The sequence below is a fragment of the Ambystoma mexicanum genome, chromosome 10 (genome assembly GCF_040938575.1).
Source record: "Ambystoma mexicanum isolate Mex_15411 chromosome 10, UKY_AmexF1_1, whole genome shotgun sequence".
NCBI classification, from domain to species: domain Eukaryota; kingdom Metazoa; phylum Chordata; class Amphibia; order Caudata; family Ambystomatidae; genus Ambystoma; species Ambystoma mexicanum.
The window spans coordinates 1,503,024,781-1,503,052,299 of NC_090932.1; the positions used below are offsets into that span (position 1 = coordinate 1,503,024,781).

The 27,519-nt window shown below is 44.7% G+C and overlaps 1 protein-coding gene across 12 annotated transcripts in view; it reads right to left on the reverse strand.

The window, feature by feature from the left end:
* PITPNM2 (phosphatidylinositol transfer protein membrane associated 2) overlaps positions 1–27,519 on the reverse strand; it is a 1,944,277-nt gene that overhangs the window by 676,699 nt on the left and 1,240,059 nt on the right. For all 12 annotated transcript variants that reach the window (XM_069619654.1, XM_069619653.1, XM_069619649.1 and 9 more), the window contains one exon: positions 1,534–1,629. In XM_069619654.1, coding sequence (XP_069475755.1) covers positions 1,534–1,629 — 96 coding nt within the window. The remainder of the gene's footprint in view (positions 1–1,533; positions 1,630–27,519) is intronic.

Below are 27,519 nucleotides of genomic sequence, written 5' to 3' on the forward strand. Positions count from 1 at the left end.
GTCAAATTATCATAATCACTGGATAAGGTGAATTTGTTTCAAATGAATATCAAAGCAGCTTCATTCGGCATTGGTGCTAGTCCTGGGACCTAAAAAAAATGAGGCCTATTTGATATTCATTCGAAACAAATTCACCTTATCCAGTGATTAGGGTAATTTGACGGCAGCATCAAGCTGATATAGACGCATGCTTTGAACCAGATGTGCAAAATATTGTGTGCATCCATAGTGCATATCACCATCTATTATCCAAACTGCTCATTCACCATCCCACAAGGGGCAAGAGACTGCTACAATATAAATACCGTCTCTTGAAACAACCACAATGTGACATTAATTCAGTATTTCTTGGAATGTATAAGGAAAATAAAGGACTTGTCTAAGGCTAATACAACATAAACATATTGTGGGCAAAATGGCAAGTTTGCGTCAGATGTGCGAGTTAGCTTTGTGGTGGGCTGAGTACCAGCTCTTGCTTTCTGAATGATGCCCGATACTCAGGAGCTGCATTTTGCTCCTGCTAATCGAATCTGAATTTGGATTCCTGCTCTAGTATTTCCACAGCAATGGCTGGAAATGGCAGTGATTATCCAGAGAGCATAATGGAGCAGTAAGCACTGCCTACAAATCTTTTAAAACCGCCAACAAAAAAAAAGGAGAACAAGCAATGGAACTTCTGGGTATACAAAGAGGGCTCTATGAGAGGTTTCCACTCAAATAAAATAAAGTGAATTAAATTAGCAGAGAAGGACCAGCCTAATTTGTTTGATGAAAGAACAGATCAGTGCCTGAGAAAAGTCACTTGCTTTTCACATGATATGCATCTACCTCTGCTCTACCCCCTTCTGCCTTCCAGAGGAATGGACTGTTGATTACTATCCTGACTTTCTTGTAGGCTGTTCTGCCTCTCTAAATTGTCAGAAAAGGATTTGCGTGTGAAAAGAGAAGATGGAGTGTAAACATAATGATAACAGGCAAATACAAAAAATACATATTTTTTAAATTAATATAAACATCCATGTCAGCTTTTCTGCAAATTGCAATCAGCATGCCACATCTGTAGTTAAGTCCCTTAAAACACCAAAGATTGTACTTGCGAGCATAAAAGCAGAGGTTCAGGAGTTACTGAAGTTCTTCACAGAAAGGTGGACAATGCATGAACAAGCCATCCACCAGGACAGGTTGGTTTCAAATAAATAAGAGAATGCAAAGAAAGCTTTTGGCAGACAGAGATGAGAATTCTGGGAAGAGCGAAGACAGAACTGGCAAATATAAGAAATCTCTGCTGTTTTGCAGCAGGCATAGCTGATGAGTGAGGATTCTCAATGGTTGCCAATATCTGTGGATCCATAGATCTTAAGGGCACCACACCAGTTTTCTCCACAACATCAACCATATAAACAACTTACACTTACACAGACTATATGGAAACCGATTTTATGGAGATATCCTGAAAACAGAGAGTATTTTGTTCTTGAGGCTAAGGTGAGACCCCTGATGCACTCCCACTAGTGGCTGTTGTCCTACACTTACCGTGTGCATCGAAGAACTCGTCGTCTGAACTCTCATCTGAGTCACGGGCGATGCTCTGCATCCTCCATTCAGATATACTATGGCGTGATGGGCTGGCTAAAAAGGAAAAAGAGCATGTTAGAGCACACATGTTCTCGAAATGGTGCTTCACAGTACATTTCTAGTGGCATACTATTGCCCAATCTCATACTGTGTTGTAGACACCCATTCTTTTTTCAAGAAACGTAACACATACTACATCTTTATGGTACTGTGAGCAATTCACAAAGGTCAACTGAAGGCAATGCCTCAACGCATTCCCATTAATTGTGTGCAAGAAAGATGCAAGGGTTTTGCTTTTTTATGATTTGTATGCTTTGTCATGCCTGTCATTACTTTCTATTAGTGGATTCTTGTTAGCTTGGTTAGCTTGAACCATCACTAACCTGCTCTTCATTTTTCCTTCATCCTTCTGCTATACTGCTCATAGGTCCAACTAGGTATCCCACTGTGATTCTGTCCACAGAGATCTGTCCCCACATCCCCCAATGTAAATGTTCTCCCATGCGCCCCACTGTAATTTTGGTCCTAGGTGTTGCACTGTAATGTTGCCCTAATTTGATTGTGCTCCTATTTTCCCCCACAGCAGTTTTGCTCATTGGGGTCCCGACAGGGATTTTCGCCTGGAGTGATTGTACTACATTTTTGACGTGGTACTGTCAGGAAGCCAAGTGGACTCTATAGAGGACACAACTAATTGAAACACATGTATTTGTGTTTTTTTTCCACACAGGTTGTCAACTCAATGATGATCAGAATGGAAAACAACTAAATAAAGTCTTCTCGATTCAAAAGATCACTCAAACATCTCGCCGGGCATCTCCCCAGCATCACCAACAGCATTACCTACAAGGTTGCTCTGTTGGGGGCCTTTCCGGCCGAGGCAAGGCAGCACCTCTCAGGAGTTGTAGGATTCGGCCTTGAAGTTAGAGGGTCTGTTGAGGAAACACTTGAGGTAAGCAGGGCTAAGAGGAGCTGTCTGGTGGGGTTTCAGCTCACCTCTGTCTCAGGATCTTGGTGCCAAACCAACCCCATTTCCGTTTCCTCCTCGCCGATTTGCCACTCACTTTTCAGTAATTGTAGGAGTAGCGTAGGGAGGGTCATGTTAGGAAACAGTAATCATATTATTATTATTATTATTATTATTATTATTAATTGGTAGGGTTTTTCCTTAACCATGTCTGCTTCAGGAAGTAGATGCAGTTAGTCCAAAGCAAGATGGTGGAGAGAACTGAAATTCCAAGAGATTAGCTATGCAGCTTGAAACCTTTGGAAGATTCTAATACTGGCTTTCATTAAAATACTTTCAAGGAGAAGGAGCTAATCTCTCAGGCTCCTGATTTTAGGCCTTCAAGAAATCTTTCAGAAGGAAAATAAAGTCACTTCGTGGGACATGATCCGGTCATGTGGTGGGACAGTTCCTTTTGGTACTGTTTGAGCAGAATTCTGTCGCCAAGTTATTTTAAATATCAAGTTAGGTTTTTAAATACATGTTTGAAGGTTTGAAAAAAGTCTCTCTGCAATTGAATTCTAAGTGACGCAGCATAATTAATCACAAGCATGTTTAAAGTTTCATGAACAAGAAATAATGAACGTGTGTTAAGAGGAGAGCAATTTAATATTGAACAGCGTGTATGTGTGCGAGCGCGGATGTGAGCGAAGCAGCGCAGTCTGTTGGAGTGCCAGGAGAGTGGGGGCGTAAGTGCAGATCAACAGAAAGAGAGAGAGAGCGACATACTGTGAGGTCTTCTATATATGTGCAAGCATAAAGGTATCTGACGCTACTCTCTAACTCTTTCAGAAAGGTGTAGTGGCGACATGACGCATAACTGCCTGAAAGCATATTAGGACTACAGAACTTTGCAGAACCAGTGTGCGTGCGCCCCCCTAAGGCTAATCAGAAGATTGCCAGGAATATGTCTTTTCACCCGGAAGTAGATACATTTTAAACATCAGTGCTCATTGCTTTAGGGGCAGAAAGGTTCAACCCCCAAGAAGGTTTTTGGATAATGAGTTAAAATGGCCCGTTATGTAGCAAACATTCTGTGAAAAACTGAATAAAAAGCCACACATTTTGCAATCGGTTTAGAAGTGTAACTCATTAAACAAATCCAATAGATGCAAGCCACCAACAGAACAAAGGAGTATTTTCCAACAAACTTTCATGGTATTGTGAGAAATCTAAAGGCACTCTCACATCTACTCCCCAGGGGTCTTCTGTTCAGGTAGCCAGAAAGGGACATTGCTTGTGGATCCTGACCCTCGGAGTGGATTGGAGAGAGGGTACCTGAAGGCGAGACATGGTATCCCCTCCTTCACTAACACTGACCTATCAGACCCTCCCTCAATCTTTATGGGATATTGTCAGTCCCGTCGAGCTTTTCCCTGTAATCTCACATCAAGTACGGAAAGGAGGAAGAGGCAACTAAGACTAATGCAGATTTCCTATTTAAAACACTACAATAGTACTGGGTAGAAGACGAGGGAGTCTGAACACTACAGAGCTGAAGGTCGGGCATGTCCAAGTAATTGGTCCAATTGGAATCAGAGAAAACAGGCAAGAGAAGCACATCTGAACACCCTTAATGGGATACAGGTGTATAAAAGGGTGGTGTGGCAGCAGCAGGAAAGAAGAAGACAGCAGCAGGGAGGAAGAAGAGAGCAGAAGAGAAGCCCAGGCAGACCGTTGGGAACCAGAGGAGAGCAGAACGCGAGAACACTGGAAAGTTGTAGAGAAGGGCGATCTGCGGAAGCGTGGCGAGGGAGCCATATCTCCAGGGAGCCGGTGAGGTCGGAGGAAGGAACCCATAATCAGTGTCAGTTAGCCCTTCCCATTTGGTTCTGCAAGTGCTCATTCCCCTGGGCGGAGGGATACAGGTGTATGTCCTCAGGAGTGCATGAGCGGCAGGTGGTGAGACCCTGCCTCAGTTTGTGAGAAGCTGTGAGAGCGGAGGAGCCGCAGCATCAAGTAAAGCCACCAGTGATTTTCTGTGTGCAAAGAAAACCGGTGCACGAGCAAGAGGAAAAGAAGATGCATTGTGAGTGCTTCTGAACTGTATGAACAATGGGATGCCGCAAGGTTTTGAAAGCCTTTTGAGTAACGGAGAAAGACCGATACGTTAGCAAGAGAATATCTTTAAACAGGATATCAGAATGGTCAGGTGCAGGCAATAGGCACCGTTTCGAAAGTCTCTGGATATCTGGGGATGAATAAAAAGTATTTAAAGCACTATGAGTAAAGAGAAAGTGGTTAGAAGCTGTTGGGCGAACAGCAGAAGAGGGAGCAGTGAAGTGGAAGCCAAAGACAACCTAAATGCTGCAAACCCCGGTGAAGGAAGAGACAGACTGAATATAAAATTAACAAATGAAAATATAAAAGGGTCAAGCAATGTTAAGGAGGATGCTTGGACAAGGTCTCAAGCCAAAACATAACGCCATGGGCCCCTGGTTGCGCGACCTGTAATGGGTGGACCATGCAGTCTGACAAACAACTGCACCGAGACCAAGCAGCCGCAACCAAGTGTACGGAAGTGGCTGAAGAAAACCTAAGAACACGTGTTTGTTGAACTTCTGCTGCATCTGTGCTTGAAGCTTGGGGAAGGGAACATGAGCTCTTTCGGAACATTGGTTTTGTGAATCTGTGCTTGAAGCTTGGGGAAGCGAACCCAGAGCTCTTTATGGAACATTGTTTTGGTGAACTAGTATTTGAAGCTTGGGGAAGGGAACCCTAAATTCCTTCTGAACTTTGTATATTGAAACCAAGTGTGCTTTGAGGAGGGAAGATACACTCAAGTCCTGAAAGAACAGTTGAAGCCTGTAATTGTTGGAACTGCTCCAGACTTTATGTTGAACACCACGCAGAATGAGCCACATACAGTCATTTTAATCTTTGGTATGTCCTATGGTTAACACGTGTTTTGGCCCCTAGCCTTTTTCAAAACCTGACATTTACTGCACCAAAATAAGAACATTCAAGATATTCAAAAACAACACAGTGCAAATTATATACACAGAACAATATGGGTTGGAAGTGGGTACGGATTTTGAGGTTGTGAGAGAATGAAAGAATAATGATCAAAGTTAATATTGTGCCCGGTAATCAAATCAATACTCAACTAAAGTATCACAATTTCATGATAAGATTGCAACAATCATCTACTTGAATGAACAACCTTTAGGGAAAAACTTTCACTAAAGAGATATCCATACATTGAACACAATGCAACGATCCTCTATTTCACTAAGAACTGTGTGTAATGACACGAGTAATGTTAATTGCATGGTGACTGAACAAATACATTGATTAGGGTATGACTCACCCCAAAGGTTGATACGATATAAGATGTTAAAACTTGTGTAAGATTGGTCTTGGTCAGTCATTCAATACCAGGGAAATGCCTGTTCCTGAAAGGTATAAGTATTAGTCAACAGAGTAGTCTGACCAATGTAATGAGACATTGGGTGATCCATCATTATGCATGAGTAATGTATTTGTTGATAAAACGTTTTTGTTAAACATATTGCAAATATTGCTTATAGCACAATAATGGTTCCAATTATTAACCTGCATTTAAAATATGGCCTTAATCTAGATCTCCAAATAGACTCTTGTTTCCCCTACATTATCACATTAAGTAGATCATTAGTGTAGGTTGTTGGTTCAAGTTGCATCTGTCCCGGACTATCGATTTTGAATGAGCTTATATGCCTAATCATTAGTCATTTTTAAAGTTGCGCACTGTACTTCTATCTTCCTCCTGAGTGTATAACATATTGACACTTAATTGCAAAGGACCTAATTTGCCAAGCATGTAAGCTACACTCTAACTTTAACGGTATTACGTAAATTGTTCGAACACAATTGTTCGAATTACCTAATTGACCAAAAGTCAATAAATAAATAATGTGGGTTACGGGGGTAAGAGAATTTAAATTGGGAGCACAATCAGAATTTTGAAGACCAGAATTTGGGAACCTTACTCTTCTATCGGATGTCAAGACACTAGACTCCCTTTAGCCATGCATTGTCAAGAGAACCACCAGATGCAAAATAAAGATCAAATTAGATTTATTGGTTTGAAAAGAATATCTATGAACATTAGAGGTGGTGATCAAGAATGTCTACTGAGACAAACAGAAGCAAAACTAATATTTCATTCCAGTGCTACAGAAACTGGACTTAATTCTGACCACAAAATGAGCTCCTTTTTGTAGATAATCTGGAGGTCAATTAAAAACATGATTTTCCAGAAGAAATTCTTAGCTTGCATACATTACAGAAATGGGTTCCTTTTTTGTAAACAATCTGTTGGTAAAACATAAAAATTGCTTTACAGAAGAAATTCTTAGCTTGCACAGAGCCGTCAATACCGGTTGGCTGCAAATGAATCAGGAATTTGTTGGTTAACTCCAGAGAGAGGCGATAAAGACTTTGAAAAGAAACGCAGACCCCAATACCAGCCAGTGGTGATTTCGTGAAAAATTTACAAGCAAACAGATGCAAATTAACTAATCTGTGATTATGAAGAAATCAGATAATACACTCTACTGCATAACTGTTGGTTACGTGGATGCCTGTGATTATGTAGATATTGGATAATATACATTGCATAACGGTTGGTTATCTCCTGCATCCTAAAACCAAATTACGCAAATCTGTATTATTTTGTATCTTTTTGTTTTCTCTTTAGTGCAGATCCATTAACGTTCTCAGGTATAAATTACAAGCAATCCAATATAATTCATGCCATCAGATGGCACCGATTAGCCAATTGCAAGCAGTACAATTCGCAAATATAAAGTACCATGTTGCAATTACAGGATATTAGGTAAATATAATTTTCTAATAGCTCAGGACTTAATTATGTCACTTAAAGACATTAGAAAAGTTAACCCTAATCAGGTAACATTTCGAATAGAGACTCATGCACTCGACTCTTAACATATTGTTTCCATAAGTCGATTCCAATATAAACCAATTTGGAGCAACCATTACACAAAGAATTCAAATGTAATTTTTGCATGGTAGAATCCACAAAGTGCAAGACGACACTGATATTAAGCACTGCACCAAATTACATGTGCAATATTTCTGTTAAAACAATTTATTTGTTTAACGCCGTTAGACACAAACCCCACATGATATGATTAGTACCGCGGGGGACGGGTCTTAGCACCTCCATTCCACTATATAAAAGGTAAGCAAAATGGCAGCTGCGTTTGTTTATCCACAACGCGGCCGCAAGGAGAATCAACTCCGGAACATATTCAGGCAAGTATAATGAAGGAAACTTTATCATCTTTACTCTAATAGGCATTAGGGGTAGTAGAAGACATTACTTAATACTTGATGAAGAAACTGTGATTCTACAAATTTATCGGCAAATTAGTGCAGTACATTTTAATAGGGGGAGTCATGGCTTTTGCGCTTGTTGGGCGTTATCACATTCATGTATCACTGAAAGTGCGACTTAACCAGTACGTAGACAGGAATTACCGTTTGCGCAAATTACTACGCAGCATATCTCTTGGTTCAAGTAACATGTAGCTTGCATGCTTGTCAAATTAGGTCCTTTGCAATTAAGTGTTGATATGTTACGCACTCAGGAGGGTGATAGAAATACAGTGCACAACTGTCACATTTACTAATGATTTGGCATATAAGCTCATTCAAAATTGATCATCAGATGCAACTTGAACCAAAAACCTACACTAATGATCTGCTTAATGTGATAATGTAGGGGAAATAAGAGTCTATTTGGAGATGTAGATTAAGGGCATATTTTAAATGCAGCATAATTATTGGAACCATTATTGTGTTATAAGCAATATGCGCAATAAGTTTAACAAAGAAACGTTTTATCAACAAATACATTACTCATGCATAATGATGGATCACCCAATGTCTCATTACATTGGTCAGACTACTCTGATGACTAATAATTATACCTTTCAGGAACAGGGATTTCCCCGGTATTGAATGACTGACCAAGACCAATCTTACACAAGTTTTAACATCTTATATTGTATCAACCTTTGGGGTGAGGGATACCCTATCAATGTATTCGTACAGTCGCCATGAAATTAACATTACTCATGTCATTACATACAGTACATATTGAAATAGAGGACGTTGCATTGTGGTCATTGTACTGAAATCTCTTTAGTGAACGTTTTTCGCTAAAGGTTGTTCATTCAAGTAGATGATTATTCCAATCTTATCATGAAATTATGATACTTTGGTTGAGTATTGATTTGATTACAGGGCACAATATTAACTTTGATCATTATTCTTTCATTTTCTCACAACCTCAAAATCCGTACCCACTTTCAAACCCTATTTTTCTGTCATTATATAATTTGCACTGTGTTGTTTTTGAATATCTTGAATGTTCTTATTTTGGTGTAGTAAATGTCCGGTTTTGAAAAAGGTCAGGGGCCGAAACACGTGTTAACCATAGGACATACCAAAGATTAAAATGACCATATCTGGTGCAAACTGTGTGGTGGCAATTTATTTCCTTTAATAATAAAGAGAGTAGAGGGTCTACTCAGAGCCTGCATAGAATAGGGCAAGATATTCAACTGTGAATATAATATACTAATAAAATTGACTCCAAGTCGCAGAAAGAGCCCCCTCATACAAACCCACACTGGTGATAACTAACCCTTTATATTGAACACTTTACCCTAAACTACATATTTGTATTAGATGTGAGGGCAAGCATAAGTTTTGATACAGACAGGCTTTTGATTTGGATTTATGGACAAAGACTTTCCTTAGTTTCTTTAAGTAGGGAAATTCCTACCATAGCTATAGGGCAAGTTAGGCATTACATCCATCCTGATAACTGATAAAGGTCATAGTGTTGAATTCACATTGTGTTGTCTGTGTCATCTCTTGATACCATGCCTGTCTTGCACATGGTGTCAGAAATGGGATGCAGTTCAATCGAAACAGGTTGGGGGACCCCGAGATATGAAAAACTCAATGAAAGAGCACCGGATCCCATGATAGACACAAAAAGGCTCCATAGCGTTAGATATCTGTAGAAGTAGGCAGGAAACTATTCCTCCAGGGTAAGAGAAGCTGATACCTACCCATGTAGTCCTGATACGGCCCCCTGGGACTTACATTCCACTGGCACCTAAGTCAGGACTCGCCTGCAAGTTCGGGCTAAATGTCCTGGCTGGGGTTATTGACTCAGATTTCAGAGGAGATTTAAAGGTGTTGTTGCAAAACCATGAGAGGGATGCCTTTCAAATCCAGCCCAGAGATAAAAATGCCCAAGGGATACTTTAAAGGGAAGTATTTCCTAGGCTTAAGGAGGGGTGAATATAAGTGGAGACTGAGAGGGGTGCTTTGGGTTTTGGAGAAGCAAATGAAGTCTAGTGCTTCAGTATCCTCCAAGTATAGTGAGGAGGAACCCAACATCATTCCTGACTTAGCCTTCGCCCAGAGGAAATACCCTTTGCTGGTTGAAGCCTTTTTGCAAGCTTTACCTGAATCTGAAGGTTGGGAAAAAGGCAGGCTTTTTTTCTTAAGAAATGGGCTTCTATATAGGGGCGATACCTCAGCAGATGGTGTAACAAAAACCCAGTCGGTTGTCCCAAGAAGCCACAAGCAAGTGGTGATTTAAATAGACCCTGGGGACATTTGGGTGTGGAGAAAAATCAAGCACACAAGTACAACATTCTATTGGCCATGGATCCATGCAGCCATTAAGAACTTTGTTCAGGCATGTGACAGTCATAAAAAAAACAGTGTACACATACCACCACCAGCTCCATTGAATACATTACCCATTACTGAAGTCCCCTTTTCAAGGATAGGGATGGATATCATATACCCCCTTGAGGCTTGTAAATTGGGCAACAAGGATGTATTAGTAATCATGGACTATGCCACACGGTGCACTGAAGCATTCCATTTAAGAACCAACACCACTGAGCACATTTTAAAACACCTGCAGCCCATCTTTTCCAGGGTTGGACTCGCCAAATAAATTTTAACCAATCAAGGCTCTAATTGCAGGAGCAAGCTTATGGGAGAAGTTAAGGAATTACTACACATCACCACACTGCAGACCTTATGTGTAGTAGAGAAAATGGATCCATTTAATTATAAAATCTCTCAGGCGGATAATCGACAAAAGACTCAGGTGTATCACATACATTTATTTTAAAGAGTGGAAGGAGAACCCCTCTCAGTCTAAAGCCACCATATTATCCTGCTTGATACTTGAAGCTGTTGAAGATATAACTTTGATTCTGATCTTGTGAGTCAATTTCCAGATGTATTCTGTGAGGAACCTGGAAGGGTGAATCACCACATCCGTACCCCTGCAGGCAAAGTAGTGCATCTAAGACCATACAGGTTACCTGTGTTCAGAAAAGACATTATCATAAAAGAAGTGGAACAGATGATGCTCAAAGCCAATATAATCAACCAGCCCCTGGGTCCTCCCCCATCGTGTTGGTGGTAAAACCCGATGGAAGTTGGAGATTTTGTATAGATTTCAGAAAGGTCAACTCCATCTCAGCCTTTGATGCTTACCCGATGCCCCGTGTGTACGACTTGATCGATAGATTGGGTAATCCTGTCTACATGTGTACACTGGATGTTACAAAGGGGTATTGGCAGGTCCAACTGTTTGGACCTGACAAGGAAAAAACTGCATTTGCCACTCCCACAGGACTGTTTCAAAGTCTTACTATTTGGTCTTCATGGTGCTCCCGCAACATTCCAGAGATTAATGGATCGAAATTTAAAACCCTACTCTGAGTTTTGCGGAGCATACATTCATGACATTGTGACCCATAGTAGGACATGGGAGGACCACATATCACCTGTATACTGTCATGAGAGCCCTAAGGAAAGGCGCATTCACTGCCAATCCCAAAAGGTGTAAGCTAGCCCAATCTGCTTTCAAGTACTTAGGGTTTTTTGTGGGTAATGGGAGGGTCTGTGCAGTTCTTGAGACACCCACACCAAAAACTAAAAGGATTTGAGAGCCTTTCTGGGTTTGATAGGTTACTATCGATGATTAATCCCAAACAATTCTAGTAATACTTCCAGGTTCACAGCTAAGTGGAAAAATGCAGAGCCTCAAAAGGTCAAATGGGATGCAGAGGATGAACTTTGTTACAACACTTTAAAGAAAACCCTATGTCAAAATCCCATTTTAAAAGTAGCCGACTTCTCTAAGCAATTCATTTTACAGATTGATAACAGGGCTGGGTGCCGTCTTTTCCCAAACCCTTGATGGTCTAGAACATCTGATATTATAAATCACTCGGAAACTATTCCAGAGGGAAAGGAATTACTCTGTCATTGAGCTAGAGCCTTGGCAATAAATTGGGCAATCTTACATCTGAAATATTATTTGCTGGGTCGAAAATTCTGACTGGTCACTGAACACTCTCTATTGGTCTGGATTAGTCAGAGAAAGGAGTCAACCCTGGGAGGATAGCTCAGTGGCAACGTGTTCGCCTTGGAAGCAAGACGACATGAAGCAACACAGGTTTGATCCCCGGGTCTATGCTTAGAAACCTCTGGGTATTTAAGCATGTTATAAATACGCAACTAAGACAAAAAAAAACCTAATACGCAACAACAAAAAAATGAAAAAACTATTCCTATAACAGCGCCTCGATGCCCGGGGGCTGTGTGAGCGCTTAAAAAAAATGCTAATAAATAGGGTTATGCAGTGGTTCTTCCTTCAACAAAACGGGCAATAGCAAGGTAATGTGGACTATCACTTGAGGTTCCCCTGTGAAGCACCCAGGTCTAACCCGCATAATGAAAGGGTATGTCAAAAACTTGAAGGTACTCTCACATCTACTCCCCAGGGATCTTCTGTTCAGGTGGCCAGGGTAGGGCCATCACTTTTGGATCCCAACCCTGGGGGTGGACTCGCAAGGGAGGATCACCTGGGTGGAGGGTCCTTGGGGACTGGAGAAAGGGTAGTTGAATGCGAGACATGGTATCCCCCCTTCACTAACATTGACCTATCAGATCCTCCCTCAGCCTTTATGAGATGTTAGTCCTTTCCAGCTTTTCCCTGCAATCTCACATAAAGTAGCGAGATGAGGAAGAGGCAACTAAGAGTAATGCACACTTCCTATTGGCAACACCACTGTAGTACTGGGACGAAGAAGATGAAGGTGGTCATTACGAGGTTGGAGGTAATGGAAAAACGATGGCGATAAAGGATTACCGGCATCGCATACCAATCCGGGCTATTACGACCTAAGACCCCGGTATTAAAGGCACCACTAATAACGGTGCCTCACATAGCGGCAAGGGCACGGGCACGCAGCCCATCAGGCCGGCAATACCGGCATGCCACTAATGGGAGGACATCACATGTCAGGCGGACATGCAAATACCGGCATCATGAAGGCGCTAATAGAGGGATACCGGCATGCCGGTAATACTGGCATCGTGAACCAACTGTAAAATGCTATGTGCAGTGTTCCAAACTGCCACAGGTGCACACAATCAGCACAGGTGGAGGCAATGGAGTCGGGGCCAGCACAAAAGGAGCACACCCACAAACCACACCCCTTCCCACACCAAAATGATTCCACTAGTAGTAGCAATACTGGGGCTGGAGGACATGCTTTCATTGCTACACCAGCAACAACAACAACAACAGCAGGCACCACAGAGGAGACGCAGGAGGAGAAGGAGGGTGAGACAGGCGCAGCATGCCCCACCAGTGCAGCCAGTGGTACCACGCAGGCAGCCCCCAATCCCTCGCATCAGAGCCAGTCCATTTAACCCAATCCCTGAGCAGATCCACACCCTGTACCGTCTGGACCGGGACACCATCACCATCATTGTGGACATGATACACGGGTCAGCCTCATAGAAATACACACTGCCATCCCCTCTCTACTGAAGGTAGTGTCGGTGCTCCACTTCCTTGCAACAGGCACCCATCAGCACACAATGGGGCACATGCATGGCATATCACAACCCTTATTTTCTCGCATTCTGAACCGAGTGCAGGATGCCCTCCTGAAGCACACAAGTGACTACATATTCCTACCACAGACACCCCAGGACACATTTGATACAAAAGTTGGCTTCCATGCACTGGCAGGCATGCCAAATTGTATTGGTGCCCTCGTGGAGTTGGTGGTCCCACATGCCATGGAGGTGGTGTACCGCAATCGCAAGCAACAACACTCCATCAATGTGCAAACGGAATGTGACCCAACCAAGATCATCATACATTGTTCTGCCCGATATCCCACATAAACTCGTGATTCAATGATCCTGCGGAACTCAATGATACCACTCTAAATGGACCGACATGCTGGACGACGTGCCTGGCTGCTTGGTGAGTTGTATGGCAAGCACATGGCAGTGTAATGGGGGTAGAGATGCATACTCCACCTGTGTGGCATTGGGTGTGCAACTGGACAATGCCCATACTGCAATACACTGTGCCCCAAAGCATCCAGACTGAACTTGACACATGAAATCAATATGAAAGACGTAAGCTGCACAACAATGACAACATGCCAGTACTGCAACCATGCCACATCCATCAACACGTACACTGCACATCATCAGACCGTACCCTCTGCAACACAATGCAGCAACATGCTGTGAGTATGCCCAATGCAAATGACCGCTGAACAGCACTACACCGGACATGCGTCCATGAGTGCGCATAAATGAATCGCACAAAGCCAGTACACAGATAGCTCCACAGAAGCGCAGCATGCCAGCATGAGAACATCAAGCGTGGAATCGCAGATCATGATGAGACTGGTGGCAACAGTGCCAGGATGAATGCATACGATTAACTACACATCACACAGATCATAGCAACTACTGCCGTAGGCAACCCCAGTGCATGAACAATGGCAAGGAAGTGGACACCCTGCATCAACTTGATGATGCAACCCACACCTGTGGACCACGTGACTTCACACATTGTGGATAGTTTGAATGTCTCCATTCATGCAGGGATATGTGGATGTGAACAACAAATAACTGCAGGCATGTGAGTGAAGTACAGGTGTCATTTCATGAAATCACTTACACATACCCAATGTTGCACCCATGCAGGTGATGCTGGCTATCTCTTGAAGTGGTGGCTCTTCACCCCTGTCTGGAACCCGCAAAACAGGCATGAAGAGGACTACAATCGTGCCCATACCCGTACCCGTGTGGTGATCGAGCAGACCTTTGGCCTGTTGAAGGCCCGGTTTCGCTGCTTCAGCAGATCTGGTTGCGCACTCCTGTACGGGCCTGAGAAGGTGGGGAAGATCCCCATGGTCTGTGCCATGCTGCACAACATGTGCATCCAGAGAAATGTACCACTGCCACCTGACATTGACCAGCATGCACCGGGTGAGGATGAGGAAGAAGATGGGGTTGCACGTCAGGCAGGTGGCGTTGTACAGGAGCGACATGCTGTGCACCAGTATGTGATAGACCAGTTGCACTAAGACACATGGATGCGGAGGGTGCCATGGAGGTGGGACTCAGGGCACTGGGTGGGGGGGGGGGACATGGACACTGTGCACTGTTAACCAATAAAGCACACATATACAATAACCAATGTCGAGTCATGTGATTTTTCTTGACAAAACGGGTGTATTAAACATGAGGTATATACAAAGTGCTCTAACCCTCTCCCCCTCCACCTCCACCTCCCCCAGAACTACCCCACACACCCTCTCCCCCCTCCCCCAGAACTACCCCACACACCCTTTCCTCCCTCCCCCAGAACTACCCCACACACCCTCTCCCCCCTCTCCCAGAACTACCCCACACATGGTGTGCATTTCAATGCAGCATGAGTCTGCAACAGTTGCCATTGCCATGCTGCCCCTACTTTCCATGTCCTCTACCAGCCTCGGGTGGCGGCATGTCTGACCGGCACAAAGTCCACGCAGACCTGCGAAGGGGGATGGTCTGCGTGGAGCTGACAGAGGAGCATGTGCTTGCTTGCTCCAGTCACTGTGCGGGACGCTGGGCCTCCATGGCATCTGCTATGCGACTGAGGACCTGTCTCACAGCAGCCAACTCATCGCAGATGCGAGTTGTACTCGCCTCTATCGCTACTTTAAGGGCCGCAGTGTGTTGGCGGCACTCCTGCCTTGCCAGGGCACCTTCGGTCACGTGCTGTCCGACCAGCGCTCTGAGCCCCCAGACTGCTCATGGCTGCTGGCATTGGGTGTGCTGTGTGGGGTGAGGTGGGGTGACAGCTGCGGCCTGGGTGTGCCATGTGGTCCGGATGTTTGGCTGTGTACCTCATCGTCTGTCTGGGGAGCAGTGGCACCTGATTCACCAACAGAACTGTTGGCAGCGGACTGTCTCCTGTGCGGTGGTAGCAGCTGGTGTGGGCACTTTCGTAGTATCAGTGGCCCTTTGCCGCCCCGATGCTGGTGCATCCTGTGATGCTTTGGCCTCCTGTGGCAGTCCAGTTTTGGCTGTGCCTCTTCATTTAGAGGGCCTGTTGCCTCCTACCGTGCCCCTGGCCTTCTTACTGGGTGTCGTGGCCTGCGCGGCGGAGTCCTGGCCCTTGCTGTCAGATTGTGAACCTGTGGGGGACAGGGAGAGGGACAGCATCAGTGATGATTCTACATGCATCATGCATATATTGGTATTGATGCAGTTCTACACATTTGAGGGGATTTGGTTTTGGAGTTGTGACATACAGGTTGCTTGCCATATGTGTAGGTCATGCAGGCATACGTCTGGGTCACACATGTATGAGGTGGTGTATGCTGTGTGACGTGCCTTCCAGTTGTGCAATGCGTGCAGTGTGACATATGACATTTACATGCTTGTGGGGTATGTGTCAGGTATGGCTTTGAGGTGCTGGATGCATGTGGATGTGATGGTGCTGGGGACATACTATAGGCACAGTTGTGTACATGTGTGTGTGATGGCCCATGCATTGGCTCCTTTCACTGTCACATTTGTGGGACATCATCATGCTTTGCATTACAGTGGGTTGTGTGGACACTCACCTACATCTGCCGATGATGGCGCTCCCCGCCCCTTTTCTCCCACTCCCTCAATTGACTCCATCCCAATTGTCCTGGCACATGTTTCCTCCCAGCGAGTCGTCTTGATTGGTGAGCTTGCTCCGCCGCCTGTTTCCATGCCCTGGCTCCTGTTAGCTGCCAGAATGTTTCTGGCGCGTAGGCACAGGTCGTCCCAGTGCTTACGCACATCTTTCACAGTGAGGGGCGTGGTACCGAACGCACTGACTTTATGTGCCACCTCCTGCCAGATCTCCTTCTTCCTCATAATGTCAGGTCGCATCATATCTGCCGCAAACACAACATCCCTATTTTCTGCAAGGGTGTCCGCAAGCATGTTTAGCTAATCCTCCGAAAAACGCACCTTGCACATGCACGCAGCACCTTTCTTCAGGGCCTTGCCTATGGTGATGTGGTGGTATGTGAAGTTGGGGCTGTTGTGGTGATGATGCAGGTCCTGTATATGGAGGATTGCAATGAAGTGTGTTTTTCAAGATGGCCGCCGTGTTCTTTCCCGTTCCTGTGCGATGACACTACGTCCGGGTCCGCTTATTTACGGTCACCGCTAATAGCGGTGCCCGCTAATGCTGTATCCATTGATGCTGGTAGTGCTGTCAACGCTTTCCATGATGCCGCTAAGATCAATTTTTTGGACTTTAGCGGCATGCTGGTAATGTCATTACCAGCATGGCGCAATGCTCGTGCCTGCGAACTCGTAATAGCCCTCTATAAGCGGGCTCTTTACTACACGGACACAGTATTTGCTCCATGCCGGTAAGGACAGTTACTTACCTCCAAATTCGTAATGAGGCCCGAAGTCTGAACACTACAGAGCTGAAGATCAGGCATGTCCCAATAATTGGTATAATTGGAATCAGACGAAACAGGTAAAAGAAGCACACCTGAATGCCCTTGATGGGATACAGGCAGCCTTAAAGATAAAGAGTGTATCAGACACTTTTACTCCCTAAAAATAGGCAAATACTCCCCAAAAATAAAAATGGAGAGTAAAAATACTCCAAACAAATAATATAAAATAGAGAAAAAGTGCCCTTGCTTTTACCCACAACTTCATGGATGTGTTTGGACCAGGAGTGAGCGCAGTAGCACAGGAAGAAACTATGATTACTACTACCTGATGGAAGAAGTAAACATGTATCTTTACTATGCATGAGCAACTAGGTGCCAATAAAAAATTATTATAAAAACATTTCAGTTTTCCAGTTAAAACATATTTTTAAACACTTTTAAAATGCTCCTGTTGGGAATTAGGCTTACATTTTTACTCTCTAAAAAAATGATTTTACTCCCAACTTTAAAAAATAGGCAGTAAAATCCTCCCACTTCTAAATCTTATCAAGAGCACTGGATACAGGTGTATAAAATGGTGGTGTGGCAGCACCAGAGAGGAAGAAGAGAGACGCAGAGAAGCCCAGATGTACTGTTGGGAAACAGAGGAGAGCAGAACGCGACAACACTGGAAAATTGTGGAGCAGGGCGATCTGCGGAAGCGTGATGAGGGAGCTGTGTCTCCAGGGAGCCGGTATGGTCGAGGTAAGGAAGCTGTATGCAGTGTCGGCCCTTCCTGTTTGGTTCTGCAAGTGCTCGTTCCCCTGCGCAGAGGAGCCGACCCAGGAGTGCCTGAGGGGCAGGTGGTGAGACCCTGATCTCAGTTTGTGAAAAGCCGTCAGAGCGGAGGAGCCGCAGCATCAAGTAAAGCAACCAGTGAGTTTTTGTGTGTAAAGAAACCTGGTGCGCGAGCGAGAGGAAAAGAAGATACGTTGTGACAGAGCGGGCACGTATAGGCAATTAACTTGGGAGTGCTTCTGAACTGTATGAACAATCGACTGCTATGCTAACAGGGCACTACGAAGATACAGAGTATCAGAGTAATCACGTATATAGAAGATTTGCAAGGTTTTGAACACCTTTCAAGTAACAGAGAAAGACTGACAGGTTGGCAAGAGGATATCAGAGTGGCCAGGTGCAGGCAATAGGCACCATTTCGAAAGTCTCTGGATATCCAAGGATGAATAAAACGTATTTAAAGCACTATGGGTATGATCGATGCTCCCCCGACCCTCAGGACCGACTCAGGGTTAAACAAGCACAATTTCACCCTCCGCAGGCACAGGAAACTAGAGGCGCTCCCCCCGGGTCTGAAGGGCTTGGAGAAGATAAGTGTCTGGCGGACGCATAGTGGAAAAGAAGAAGATATTCAGAGGGACAGAGCGGGACTCCGCAAGGAACCGCTCAGCCCAACACTGCAGAAACCAGAGAGCGAGGAAGAGATACGCCAGAAGGAGCACACAGACCTCCACAGAAGCAGACACATCTGAAACACCTAGGCGCGGGCTGAGTTATACGAGGAGGAACGCAGAAGCGGTGTCCCAAGGAAAGAAGGAGTTGGGAGGTGAAGCACGCCGGTCCACCTATCGGAAGACGAACAGCGAGGAGTCACCAATCTGCAAGGATATGTGTCGGGCAAGAATGCAGAAGCCGGCGGCGAGGAAAGCCTGTACCCAGCCGCAAGGAGGAAAAGCAAGTTCCCCGTAACGCAGTAAGCCGGCCTGAGGAAGGAAGAAAAAGCGAAGGACCCGTTTGAAATCCGTGCCCCGTCCCCGGAGGACAAGAACACCCCTCCAGCCGAGACGCACCACAACAGAGAGGTAATCACCTCCCCACCCAGGGGAATACAGCTTGGCCCATACGCTTAGCAAAACAGAGAAGGAGCGTGAGCAACGGGGAGCCAGAGGGAGGAGTGGAAGCTACCCACACATTGAACATTTGGGCCTGTGCGCCTGGGAACCCCGGGGGCCTCACAACTAACAAATAACAAATAACCAATGGTGGAGTACTCCACCATTAGTTAGTCCTTAAAGACCCAAGAGCTGATAACAAATTAATGATTTTATGTACGTTTTTGGTAATTAACAAATCCAGAAACTTATTAGCCACTGATTCAATACAATCAATAGGTGCTCCTAAAGTAATATCGGATGAGTTCTTAACTATAACTGCCAGTCCAACTCCCTATGTATGTTGGCTAGGAAGACATTCAATGTTATAATGCTCTGGCACAAGGCTGAAAAAAGTAGGCGAGTTTTCTTTCAAACAGGTTTCTATAAAATAAAAAAAAACAAGTCCAATTCCTCATCCACAATAAGATCAGCAGTCAGACATGCCTTCCATATCAGGGCACATTTTAACCTGGATAATTTTCCATATATTGATATCTGAATGACAAATAAAAAAAATGTACTTCATGGTGATTCAGGTTCTTTGTCCTTGCTCTCCCTCCTTCACAACTGGAATGGGAACCACTTGCATCTGTAGGCAGGTCGGAAAAAGTGGACTTAAAAAGATAGCTGCACCTTTGTAACGCTCACCTGATTCCCACGGAGGCGCCGACCTGTTCTGGACTGCTATGACCTATTCTAGGGTGAAGCGCAGGACTCAGAAGACGGACTGGACCGGACCCCCAAACCTCACCTGTCTGGCCCGTAGAAGAATCCTTCTGTAGATGGAAAAGGGGATTAACTGTCTGCTGGATAATGTGTCGGATTCCCCCCCTTCCCACTCTCACACTCCTCGAACCCCCTCCGCGATTCCCCGTAGAGTCTCACCTTAGAGTCTGAAAGGACGAGCTCTCCATCCTGCTTCCGATTCAGGGGGGCGTTGATTTCCAGTTACTTCACTGGATCGCAGGTTTGGTGAGTATTCAACTCCGCTTGACTTTTCCGATATGAGGCCGTAAGTATTCAGTTGCAAAAGTTCAAGCCTTAATTGTCAGTTGTCCTTTTCTCTATTTCAGATGCAGGATGAAGAATCCGCGTAGAGGAATGGATTCGCCGAAGGTAAACTCTGGTGAGTCTTTTTGATGGATGGTTCCCTTAGTGATCTTGCTTTCACCCACTAATGTGTGTCTTTTTCCCCTTAGGGGCCGGGGTACGGAAGTGCCAAAGAAGCGGCGCCGACCCGAGGTGAGGAAAGATTGTCCCATAAATAATCAGGTAAGTCTTAAGGTGGAGGAATCAGTCCTTCCTCAATCTGTTCCTTCGCTCACCTTTGTTTTGTCTCTTTTTCTCCTTAGGCGCTGAAAGGCGACGGATGGTGCCAATGGTCGCTGGAGAGCCCGAGGGCGCCTCGTGAAGGTGAGTGGAACGCGGCGCTGCAGCTAGCGATGCGATGCGCTTCTAAAAATAATGTCTTTTCTCGGGATCGTCGGAGTGATGGTTCCGGACTCCGGATGGAGGTAGGTAAAGTTCAATTATTCATCTTTCTCTCCTTTCCTTCCTTTTCAGGTGTTCCAGGTTGCAGGCGGGCGTGGCCGGAGCCAGGATGCAGGAGCAGACATGGTGAGCGTCCAGCTGCTAGATGCAGAACAACGCGAAGCGTGAGCTGCTGTCTGGGCGTGGTTTAAATAGCCCCCAAAGTAGTTACAGGTAAGTATTCTTCCTCAGCCACGCCCGAGTGGTAAAATAGTCCCATAGGTAAAATAGTCCCTTTCAGACCTCAAGGAGGTCTGGATCCGGTAGCATGGTCTGCATCAGGTAAGTCCATCCAAGCACTCCCATAATGAGCCTGGCGCCTATGGTGCCAGGACTGATGCCTTCTATGAGCCTGGCGCCAAAGGCGCCAGGACAATGTCCAAAGAGCCCCTATAAGGGGTTGCTGGGTCCCTCCCTGGGGACATGATGTCTGCTTTCGGGGACGCTGGGCCCGAACTGGCTTCCCGGGAGTAGGCATCATGACAACCTTTGAGATCTTTAACATGATGGGACCATCTCATGCATGTGCGTCCCTCCACACGCCAGCCCCATTCCACATCCCTAACATCACCAACTATCCATAACCAGTTCCTGATTTCACCTGCTGGCGGTTTTGATGAAGTATATACTTTTAAAGGGGATGGCTAGGTGGGTGATGTGAAGGAGAGACAGCAAGGACTAATAGAAAAGGTAATTCCTTTCAATTATCGGTCGTTCTGCTCTCCCTCCTTCTCAACTGGCTGGTACCCGACTAGAAAACCTCAGAAATAGTAAGGGTGGAGGAGGCAGCATATATGAGATTCAACCAAATTACAAAGCACCACTTGGCTGAACCTGGCATCTTTCCTGGAAGATGCACCCAATGCATAATGTTTACAAAAAGAGAGAGGAGTAGCCCAGGTGGCAGCCCTACAAATTGCTGCAATAGGGCATGCCCAATGAAGGCTACTGTTGCTGCCTTGTGTGATGAATTATGTGGAGTCATCGCTGATCCCTGTCCAAAAATCTCCTCCCATGTAGCCAGGGGACGGCAGCCGCTACCTGACCCTGGGGGTGGTATTATGAGGAAGGATCACATGATAGGAGAAGGCTGTCGGTGAGATGTGATGACCCCATTGGGAAAGACACTGGGCCTCATTACGACCCTGGCGGACAGCCATGCCTGTAAAACAGGCTCGGCTGCCGCCAGAGTTGTTTTTTTTCCCGGCACCGTGGAATGGGCAATTACTGGAGTATTACAATCCCGGCGGACTGGGTAATTGCCCATTCCAGGACGCTGGAATAAATTATTCTTCCCCATTCGAGCCCCATCGGGTTCAATGGGAATGGGGAAGCCTGATGCACCGGCACCATCCATGAATGGTGCCAGTGCCTCCCACGTGTTGTGCTCATGGGTGCCTGTGTGCCCACCAGGTCAGACATGGCGGGCACACAGGCACCCGCGAGCACAACTCGTAGTCTGCCGGTCCGAAAACTACGGTACCGGCAAGATTACCGGTACCGTAATTCCCGGACCGGCAGACCCATAATGAGGCCCACTGTATTCTTCCCTTTCTAGAAGTGAAGACCTCATAATTCCTGAATTCTTGATGGCTCATTTTTTGAAGTCCCTCTCATTGCAAGATCCAAAAAACCCTTGCGGCAAAGCAATCTGAGCAGAACACTATTCATACCATTACACATAGTGCTCACATCGCCTGCCTCCGATGTTTTTGACTTAAACAGAGATCCAAAACAATATAACTTTATACAATATAACCTTAAGGAAACTGAAAAGAATCATCACTACACTCAACAGAGAAGAGGCCTGGCTTACTTGGTGCCAGGAGATAAAGAATTACAAATCATGGCTTAAAAACCATAGATGTATTCTCTACCAAAATGAAGCTGTGGTCATGCTAAGGACCCTTAGCACAAAGAGGTCTCGCAACTTCTGGGCACTAATTCAAAAATCAAATTCCTTAGCTGATAATCAGTTCTCCAAATCAGTATCAGAAGCTAATTGGGTAAACTACTTTTCAGCACGGTTTGACTTTCCCTCAACTCTATCAGTAATCTTCGAGCCTAACCCAGAAGTGTCCTGGATAGATCTAACAAATGAAGAAGACATCAGAGGAGTAATACTCAAACTCAAATCCTCGAGAGCGCTAGGCCCGGATGGCCTAACTAAGATCGATCTGAAACAGCACCCTGAGGAATGGACTATTTTCATTAGCAAGAATTTTGCCCAATGCAGGAAAGCAAAGCTAATCCCAAATTCGTGGACGCAAGCAGTTGTTGTCCCAATTTTCATGAGGGGCAACAGAGAAGACCCTGTCCATTATCGCCCAATCGCCCTCTTAGACATCATTGGAAAGATATATGCAACTCTACTACTTAAACATTTTCAGAATTGGGCTAGAACGTCACCTAGTTACAATCCTTTCCAAATGGGCAAGCACGGTGGTGTATATCCTACTTCTGAACATAATAAAATCCAACATCAAGACAGGTGCCCCGAGAGTCTTCCTAGCCTTTGCAGATTTGTCTCAGGCATTTGACAAAGTGGACAGATCGAAACTGTGGAGTAAGCTGAAAATGCTTAACTGTCCCTCTGCAATTTTAGAGCCGATGATCACTCTGCACACGAATACCTAACTACGTGTCCGTTTACGCCGTCAAGGATTACTGTCAGACGAAATATTCTCGAAACGTGGAGTAAAACAAGGTTGCCCTCTAGCAGCACCCCTTTTCATCACCTTTATGGGAGATTATAAGGACTCAGAAGTTATGCCAAAATCTTTTCACCCCAAAATTGGCAAAGGGGCCGTATCACGAATTTTATATGCTGGGGATTTGATTCTACTAGATCAAACCCAGATTGGGTTGCAACTTCAGGAACAAACCTTGCGCAATACATAGAGGCGAACAACCTTGAAATTAATAAATCAAAGACAAAAATTCTGATTTTGGAAAAACATCCTCAAAAGAACAAAGAACCAAAATTGGTTTCTGGACAGCACCAAAATCGAAGTTGTTTCTCACTTCAAATACCTGGGAGTCTTGATTGACGGCTCTGCAAAGGAGGTGAAAATGCAGCAGGTCCTCTGGAAAAAACAAAAAATATTACAGCCCAAACCAGAGCCATTGATAAAAAATATGGCAGATTCTCTTACTTCCAGCAATCCATTTCTACAAGGCCAAAGTGGTTCCTACTCTGACATATGGGACGGACGCTACTTTAAACATGCCGCCCTCACTATGGCCTAAACTAGAAGGCCACTTGTGGAAATCAGTTTTGGGATGACCTAAATCTACCTCGATGGCAGCAATTATGCAGGAACTCGGTCTTCTTTCGTTGGCAGCAATAGTGGAGCAGAGTACTATGCAACTATTCAGGAAAACCTTGCTGCCAGACAGTCTACCTACATACCAGTTGATCGCTGAAGAGATCAAAAGTCACCACTGTAAAATACTGAACACATGGGCTGAGGCCCAAAAAACCAAATCGAGTGATATCGCCTGCACTGAAGAAGACTTGAAAGTGAATCCTCAAAGAATCAAATCTAAAATGGAAAACCAAGACTGCATTGACACAATTGAGAAAGCAGAATCCAATAAACTCCTAAAACATCTGCCAACGACTTTTAACAAAATTAAAGTTCCTTTGACATACTGCACTAAATTTCTTAACAAATTGTTGATGAAAACTTTAATGAAAGCTCCTCTGAATTTGCTTTTAACACACGAAATTTTAGCCATCAGGCTATCTACTAACATCAATGAGTGCAGATTATGTGAGACACCTAACCAAACAGAAACTTTAAAGGCATGGTCTAGTAAAAATGTTTATTGTCCCTACGGGTCGGCCATGTTTTTTTAAGCCTAAGTGGCTCGATTTTAGAAAACTTTCCTATGGACCTTACCCGAGTTTTCGTCCATTAAACGCACGCGAAAACAAGCACCAGGGAGCCGCCATTTTCTGATAATCCTATCTTTTCCCCGGTCGCCCTGGCTGACCTGCTTTTGCGGCACTAAATCAATTCCCCCGCCCCTGAGCCTGACATTATCAAAACATTCATATTCCCCGCCTCTCCCCGTGACGTTACTGTGCTGCGTAGGCAAACACGCCCAGTCGTCTTCTGCGCGACTCCACACAGAACCCGGAAACCAACACAGATCAACTCACAACACAGCGCGCCACAATTCGGAATATGAAACTGTACTTTAAAATGAAACAGCAACACGGTACATTTGGTAAAGTACATTTATTTGACATTAAATGTTTAGAGAATATTCAGCAATTGCCATATGAACTCCGGAAGCCATTTATTTTCTTTTATCTGTATCTGCAATAACTGTTCCGTTTCATCTTGAGTCACGCGCTGTTCCTTTATTGTACACAGGGTGTTCATTTTCGTGAAAAGAATCACTTTGGAAGCACGGTGAACCGCAAGGCTGTTCCATCAACTAGGCACTAGTCCAGCCTAAAGGTTATGTTGCTTCTAGCCACTAGTACAGCGTAAGGGCATGTGGGCCCTTGGCGATCGTCCCATAATATGGTGATCGTGCTCCAGTTGTTGACACGAAGCTGCAGGTGTCTGCTGAAGAATCCATTCGCCGGTGTCTCAAACAGATGGCAGTGGCAGAATGGGATCAAATACCTGTTATGAAAACAAAAAAATTATAATTAGTCTTGCTAGCCGAACTTCATTAATATTACTCATTTTATTTATTACGGCCGATCAGCAACTATTTGCTTGCAAGGATAGTTCAATGGAGTATGTTCGTCTCTAAAATCAATGCGAAAAGTAACAAGATAAATCGAGTCCAACACACAATGATAAACGACAGTTAGTCTACATGCGTGAGGAATGATATGATATATGATATGGCATTTGTAACGCGCCTATACTCAAGTGTTTCTAGGTGTGACGAGGCAGGTGGGGAACAAGGGCAGACAGACAACGATCCTACTACGCCAGGTGTCTTTCTGATCGTGCATGGGGAAGGGCTGTACATGGTTAGTTGAATACAAATTAAATAATAGGGCCAGCTGGTGGCAAGGTAAATGCCGGGAGAAGGGGCTGAAGGATACAGAGACAGTCCCGTAGTGCAGGTAGGCAGTGCAGGGAAAATTGTCTGGGCCAAGGACCGAGATCGGTGAGACCAGTGGACCTGCATGCCCATGTGCCCACTACGAACAGTTTTACTTGCTTTTCCTAGCTCTTCATTCATTCATTTATTCATGCATCCATTCATTAAATCTTCATTCTGGTATAAAAGCGTGTAAAGATTTACTTACATTATATTTGAAATTTCCATTGTGTCTCTTCGTAATGCAGTCTGTAAAACGGACCGTGCTCTTGACAACGATTTTTCGTATACTGACCTAAAATGAAACTCGGTCTAGTTTCTGAATTTTCTGCCTTATCGTCTCTTACGTTATTGCGCACTCCCTTCAAATGTAGTTCATTCGGCATGGTCCCTGTCTCAAGGTCAAAAAACAATAGACCCTTATACTTCCAGTGCGACTTGTGGGCCTCATCTGGGCGCTGTCCTTTGCATTCTTTATTTGCAACATCACGTAGTATAGGCATCTGTGAGAACTTGAAGTTTAGAATCCGTCTATGAAGTGCGCCTCAGTGTGCAAATGCGAACTGGTTTCTCTCCCAAATGCCACGGCCCGCTTGGCTGGCACGTTCTAAGTGCCCCAATTTTGTCCCCGTTGTCTGCGAGCTTTGCAGCCCAAATTGAGACATTTAATTTTTGGCGGAAGGTCAGGGAAAGTATAAAGTACCACAGGAGTTGAGTTAAAAGTGAGATTTATTGTTTGTTTGTTTGTTTTATTATTTGCAATATGCAAGCCTCCCCTCCATTAACAGTGCGCAGCATTTACATTTACATGAGATGAGACATGAGAAAAATATATACATACACATATGTGAGGTGAATAGAGAGAATTCAAAGATGACACCCAGCTTGTTCGCCACCCATGATGGTGAAGGTAGGGGTTAGGTTTACATGTACACTGTACAATAACATTTATTTACAAAAAGACAATCGTATTGCAATTATTTAAACCAGGATTTGTACTTCACAATCAGCTGTTCTTCGGGTGGGCATGGCACAGTCGCAATGTTCAGTGGCAATGGATCACTGCTCTGCACAGAAACGTCCAAAATTCCATATCTGTGCTTCTCTAACACAGCAACAATAAGGCCTTTCACAAAGTCGAACTGCATTTCATCATAGACTGGTTTGATCAACCATTGCTTACTTCGTTTTGAAAACACCTTAGTGTAGCGAAGCATCCTTACTTTACCCCTAGTCCTAGATTGTTCACGTCCGACATTGCTGTTATGGGCCAAGACCGCTAGTAGAGTGCGATGTTTCCTGCCCCGCAAGCTAAAATGCAAGCGCTTTGGCCTGTACTTTAGGCACATATTGTGGAACACCTCCAAATCTCCTGTGTGACAGAATTCTGTCAGTCCTCTCAAATCTCTTGATAGAGTTTTGTCGAAAACAATCTTCTCAATGGCTTTGTGTGTCGGTGAAGATGGAATCAACCACTTCTTCTTCTGTGCCTCCTCTGGGGACAAAGGGCCATGTTCACATTGGTGGAAATGTTCATTTGCTGTCCAGCGGTGAACGTTGGTACAGTGGTGCATCAGTGACCGCC